Source organism: Ictidomys tridecemlineatus, chromosome 6, assembly GCF_052094955.1.
Source record: "Ictidomys tridecemlineatus isolate mIctTri1 chromosome 6, mIctTri1.hap1, whole genome shotgun sequence".
NCBI lineage: Eukaryota > Metazoa > Chordata > Mammalia > Rodentia > Sciuridae > Ictidomys > Ictidomys tridecemlineatus.
In genome coordinates, this window is record NC_135482.1 from 167,841,140 (window position 1) to 167,848,039 (window position 6,900).

At 42.0% G+C, this 6,900-nt stretch overlaps 1 protein-coding gene across 1 annotated transcript; it reads right to left on the minus strand.

Annotated features, from left to right (window-relative positions):
* Positions 1-5,053: 5,053 nt before the first annotated feature.
* On the minus strand, positions 5,054-6,607 carry LOC144365138 (sperm motility kinase 2B-like). Its single transcript, XM_078015949.1, has one exon. It carries the CDS (start codon positions 6,605-6,607, stop codon positions 5,054-5,056), a length of 1,554 nt encoding a protein of 517 aa, XP_077872075.1.
* Between the last annotated feature and the right edge of the window lie 293 nt (positions 6,608-6,900).

Here is a 6,900-nt window from a genome sequence, read left to right on the forward strand (position 1 = left end):
CAGAAACACCTTGTTTTGGAACATTCACATGGTAGAAGTGTTTATTTGGCTTATACAAGGCTTTTCTGTCTCCTAGAGAGTCAAACTTGGGGTAGAGTAAGGAGCTGAGTGTATTCTGAGAGGGAAACATCACAATATCCAGTGCCTTTCACCCTATGTTTGCAAACTTAGAGAAACAGTGGGAATGAACTGATAGGGTCACCAGCAAAGTTTCTAGCATGAAAAGACTCCAAAAAGGAATGAATTCACCACAGTAGTAGAGAACACCTGGCCTTGTGATCTGGGTCTAACATAAACCATATCAGGAGGGCTTGTCTTGACCCAGGCATGAAACCAAATTTGCAGCCTTCTGCAGCTCCATCTGCCTGGCATGTGGCAGTACTTTGGGAAATGATTCAACACATAAGTATGAAATAAATAAGCCAAAATCTTGGATCTCAGCAGGATCCAAAATAATCTCTGCATCACCTGAACTGGGCAAATATTAAGTTATAGAGGATTGATGTTTAAAATTATTGTTGTGACAACATGATTAAGAAATGCCAGTGGTTCTGAAGAAACATTCCAGTCCTCTTGCTTCACTTTGCTATTGGAAACATAACTGGAAGCCCTCAATGAAGAGCAAGTAAGTGCATATCATGTCTGGACAACTCAAGGAAGAAAAGGGTTCAGGAAGTTTGAACTCTCTCATTTAGGAAAAAAAATGGCTGATGAATTGCATAACTAATGGACAAATGAAAAAAGTGCAATTATATTTACCTACTGGATTGATTAGTGAGTACCAATGCACACACTTCTACCATTAGTCAGGATTTGAGGAAGCATTCTCCTGATGCTTTGTTGTTGTCTATTTTAAAACTGGATCTCTCAATTATATTGATGAAATAGGATATACAATCCTCCTGCATAAATTTAAATGAATCAAATTTCTATATACTTAGTATATAACATATAATTAAAGACATCATAGAGATCAAAAGGGAAATTGGACATTAATAATCTTAAAGATCAATATAGATAATTATTCAATACATGGAAAATGTTCTTACCAAGTTAGGAAGCAAAGGACTTTAAAAAATATGGAGGTACTGTGTTACTCAGCTTTCCCTCGTTATAACAATCGGGAGCATGGGAGACATGATGAACTCTAGATAGGGCAGAGGGTGTAGGAGGGGAAGGGGGGGGCTATGAGGTAACCATAAGGTAATTAATAATTGTGGAATGTGGTAAGCATTACTATCCAAAATACATGAAGACAGGAATTGGCGTGAATATACTTTGTAAACAAGGAGATATATGAAAAATTGTGCTCTATATATGTAATAAAAATTGTAATGTGCTCTGCTGTCATAAAAAATATGGTCAAAAGTGCCCTTGAATGAGCAGCCTGCCCGCTCTGTCATACAGAACCAAGAGCTTGACCTACTCCTTTATGACACCATCTTTGGTAGTTACATCATAATTCAGTCATTTGTTAAGGGGAGCCGTGATTGGTAGGTGTGGGATTAGAACCTCAACAATTGCTTTGGAAGGCATAATTTAACCCATAACACTCTCTAATCCTACTTTTCTCAGAATTTTTTCCATTGGTATTGAATTTTGTCATGTGATATTTCCACATCAATCCATGCAATCATACAACTTTGTGGGCTTGTCCTGAAGTACATATCCTTGACGGGTATGCTCTTGTAAATTCCTCCTGCCTAATGACCCAATGATCTTTCACTTAGTCCACCTTTAGACTTCCTTGATCCATAGGTTACATGGAAGTGTGCTTATTTTCCAAAGTTTTACTATTTTTTGTTTGAGTCCTTTGTGATGAAAGAACACAACAAGTATAGTTTTAATTCTTTTCAATTGGATAATTTAAACTAAATAAACAACTGGATTTAGAATTCAGTTGCAAAATGTTACCAATAGATTAAACCACTTTGAAAATAGATTTTCAGTGTGGTCTAAACAAAAAAGTACATAATTTTGAAAATAGAGTCAAAATAAAGATGCAAAGAGACCATTGGCAGAATGTTCCAGAAATCAGAGACAGTTTGCAGGTAACAAACTTAAGAATCATTGTGGTTGAAGACTCCTGAAATGTGAACTAAAGAAATACACAATCTTCTCAATGAGTATGAGAAAAATTTTTAAATCATAGGAACAAGATGAAATCCACACTCAAGACGCATATAGAATTTCAAATAGGCGCGAGCAAAAATCATTCTCTCCAAGATACATTATAATGAAAATGCCTAATAGAAAAATATATAGAAAAGTGCCTAATAGAAAATGCCACACAAAAAAATACATCAGGTCACATTCAGAGGTAAACCCATTTGGATTTCAACTGATATCTCAACATAGACGCTAAAAGATAGGAGAGCATGGAAAGATACATGCTAAGTCTTGGAATAAAACAGCTTCCAAACAGGATTAGATCCTTCACAATAAGCAGAAACCAAAATAATTTGTAACCAGGTAGTCTGCACTGCCAAATGTCCTTGATGGAATATTTCATGCAGAGAAAATACATAAAAATAAAAGAGATGAATACAATAGAATAGTCCCATTAAAGGATAACCAAGTTTGAATTTAGCATTAGAAATAAATTGAAATGGCAGGAAATAAAAATCATCTTTCTATAATAATAATGAAAGCAAAACTCATATTAGCAGTTTGCATTAAAAAAAAACAATACAAAGCAACATGTTGCCTACAAAACACTCACCTTAGAGACAGAGATATGCATGAAAATGGAAAAAGCAAGGAAGCAGGGGTAGCTCCTCTAATGTCAAAGTAGACTTCAAGTCAAAATTAATTAAAGGAGACAAAGAAGATTTCTTCAAACCGGCGAGGGGAAAATCCAGCAACAAGATATACTGATAATAAATATTTATGCTCCAAACAACTGTGCTTCTGCATACAGAAAGCAAACTCTTATCAATATAAAGAAGGAAATAGATCAAAATACAAAATTACTGGGGGATTTAAACAAAACTCTCTAACCATTACATATGTCATCTAGACATAAAGATTATTTAGAACTAAAAATATTTCAAAAACAATGAATTAAATGGATCTTAAAGACATCAATAAAATATTTCATTCATTGACAAAGCAATTCACTTTGTAATCACATCTGTTTTAGAGGAAATGTTATCAGTTTTTCTCTGTTCAGAATAATGTTGGCCTTTGGTTTGTCATATATAGGCTTTAAGATGTTTAGGGAAGTTCCTAATATGAATAGTCAATGTTAGGAAACACAAATAAAGACAGAGTCCTCCTTGCATAGTTAATAATGGATGAAATATAATAAAGGAATAATAAAGGAATTCCAGCACCTACAATTCAACATTAAATGCTACACATTCACAAGAGAAATGAATTGTAGAAAAGAAACCTTAGAAAGAAATCAGAATAGAGATATAACAAAAATCTATGTGACAGAGTGAAGACAACTTATATAATGTTTTTAAAAAATATAGAAACCCATTGCTAAAAATTTAAGTTCTCTTCACACTGTCATAGATTTTTGTTAACTTTTTTTAAAAAATATATAATATACCAAAAATACCATAGAGCTAACTAATGTTACAACTCAAGGTCATAGAGAAAAAAATAATCTAATAATGTCACACATCAAGGTCACAGAGAAGAAAATTAATCAGTTGAAGACATGCAGAAATCAATGTAACAAACCACATAATTAGAATTCAGAACAAGAATCACAGGATTACATTGATAGATATGAAGATGCATTTGCCAAAGGCCACTACCCATTCATTTTTATAACAAGAGAAACTAAGGACAGAAGGAACTTCCCTCGACATCTTAAAGTCTGTATATGACAAACCAAGGGCCAAGATCATTCTGAATGGAGAAAAACTGAAAACATTTGCTCTAAAACCAAGAATAAGGAAAACATGTCCATTCTCCCCTCACCACTATGATTCAACATAGACCATTAACTGTATCCAAACTAATTAGGTAAGAGAAAGATATTACCAAATTAGCAGGATAGAAGATCAACACACGTAGAAGAGTCAATTTCCTTTACTCCAATAATGAATCTGCTGCAAAGATGTTCCATAACTTCAAAAAAATTATGAAAATTAGAAATGTAACCAAGGAGGTGACAGACCTCTTGGTTACAGACCACTACACAAAGATGACAGTTTCACATAGTATACATTTCTGACCACAAAGGGCAAGAGCCGGAAGCTGGTGTCAGTGTAGCTCCTGGTGCCAGACCAATGGACATGTCAGAGAAACAAGGTACCCAGGCTGTCACCTTTGACAAGCCTAGGAATAGAATCCAAAGGTAAGTAAATCCTTGTGGGTGCACCTTGCCTTAATGGATAATTGCATCCATAGGATGAACTGACCCTCCAGTCCTGAAATCCTGAGTACTCTGTCCCATAGCAACAGTCATGACAATTTTGAGTGAGGCGGCTGCATGGCAGGTTCTGAGGCACCCAGCCACTGCTGTACTGGCCAACTCTTCCTTCCCTACCTTCCCTACACACAGTATCATGAAGAATGCCTGGAACACTGAGGTCTTCCATGCCTTCTTGGAGGTATTCCTCGTCACCATGGTCACCAGCTAAAGGTCATGTCTACAATGGCTCAATGGGAGAGACTCCATGCACACTGGATCAACAGAAGCCAGTCTGTACTAGGTGAAAGCAAGTGAATGTTCTACACTGGCTCAAGACAAGTGAGTCCTCATCTATTCTAAGGGCAAGGGAGTCTACACTGTAGAGGGAGGCACAGTGGTCCAGGCCTGGGAGATGATGGCTGGTGGGACCTGACCCACCCTGAGGACCCTCTTTTCTTGGAGAGCAGACCCTCATTTGAATCAGAGCATTTTTCAAAAATTTCGCAATAAAAATTTTATTATACAATTTGTCCAAAAATCAATGTATCAAGAAACATGTCCGAAGAACGGGAGAAGGGAAAGGGGGCAGGGCAGGGTGAAGTGTCCCAGGCAGAAGAGTGTCTGGTGTCTTCGGCAGGTGGGGGCAGAGGAATCGCAGGCTGGCCACTGGTCCTGTGTGGCTCAGCTCTCCACTTCGAACTCGGAGCCAGAAAAGGTCTCCTGATCCGGCTCTGGCTCACTTTTCCTGCGAACCCTTGGAAACACTCTATTGCGGACACGGACACGTGGCATGCAACAGCACAATCTTTGGACACAGTTAGCGATCCTCCTGGTCCAGCTCTTCCTGGGTTCTCGGGGTTGCTCTGGGGATACATCTTGGGCGGAACTGCTGCGGACTGTCTCTACTAACCTGACCAGGCGCTTCCAGCGGTTGGGCAAGTAGGAGAGCGAGCTGGACTGGGAGGCTTCGTCAGGAGGCGGGGCCTCAGCAGGCTGCAAGTCCAGAGGAGGAGCAGGCAGGCTGGCCCTTCTGATGCCCACCTGCCCTGGCTGTTTGGCTTCCTCAGGCAGCTGGTGCTTATGGGGCAAGGGCAAGGCTCCAAGGGCAGGCTCACTCGTGCTCCTCGTGGGGAGCACAGGGCCCTGGGAAAGGCCGGCAGGACAAGAGGAAAGCCGAAGCCTGCGAGGCACAGGCTTCGCTGGGTACATGCGCTCTCCCCCCTGGCTCTTCTGGTGCTGCAGAATCAAGTAGTTGGCCATCCCCGCATCAAACTTTCTCTTGGCCAGAGATAGCCAGGTTTGGTATGGATCGAGACCATGGTCAACCAGGAGCGCCATTATTTGGGGGTCTGGGTGTTTGGGAAGAGCCTCACTACACTGTTGGGGTACACGCTCCCCACCCTGCTTCAGCCATGGGTGCCGAGAGATTTGCTTGACTGTGGGCCGCTTCGGGGGCTTCACGGTCAGTATGCTGTGGATGAGCCTTCGGGCTCCCACAGGCACTGAGTCAGGGACCTGGTACCTGGCGTGAGTGATCCGCGTCAGCAGGTCCTCAGAGGAGGTGGAGTCAAATGGGAGGCTCCGTGTCAACATAAAATACAAGATGACCCCCAGGCTCCAGACGTCCATCGGGGGTCCCTCATACTCTTGCCGCAAGACACCTTCAGGGGCAAGGTATGGGAGTGTGCCCCAGACCCGCCTCAGCTTCTCCCCAGCGCTGAACCACGTGGCGGCACCAAAGTCGATCAGCTTGACTTGGCCTCTGGTATCCAGCATGATGTTCTCTGGCTTGAGGTCTCGGTGCACGATGCCCTTGTCATGGAGGTAGCCCACGGCACCCACGATCTGCCTGAAAACCCTCCGGACCTCCTCCACCTGCATGCCACGTGTGATGTGATCAAGCAGTCGTCCCCCACCTACGTGCTCCATCACCATGTAGATGGTGCTCTCGGTGCCAATCACGTGAAACAGCTGGACCACGTTGGGGTGCTCCAGACTCATCATGATCTTGGGCTCGTTGAAGGCCGGAATGTTCTCCACTTCCAGTGCCAGGGCTTTCACTGCCACCTGTGCCCCTGAGAGGCGATGGAGGGCTAGGCTCACCTGGCCATACCCACCACGCCCGATGACCTTCAGGAACTCATAGTGCTCCATGAAGGCTGCCACGCTGCAGGAGCCTGGCACCTGCAGTGCTGCTACTCTACTCTCACTACTCTCACTACTCTGGCTAAACATCCTAAGCAGGAACACCAACTAAGGATGCTACCTTAAAAAAAAATAACAAGCCAAAACAACAAAGCAAAACCAAAAACCAAAACAAAGCAAAACAACAAACCCAAATCAAAAAACCAAAAGCCAAAGACCACAGCACCAACCACCAACCACCAACCACCAACCACCGAATACCAACCACCAACCACCAAAAGCACTAACTATCTGGGAGTCCGACAGGTCACCACCAAGAGCTTCCTGTACTTGTGGACAAAAACCCAGCCCTGGCCACTTTCTTATATACCCGCTGTTTGAAG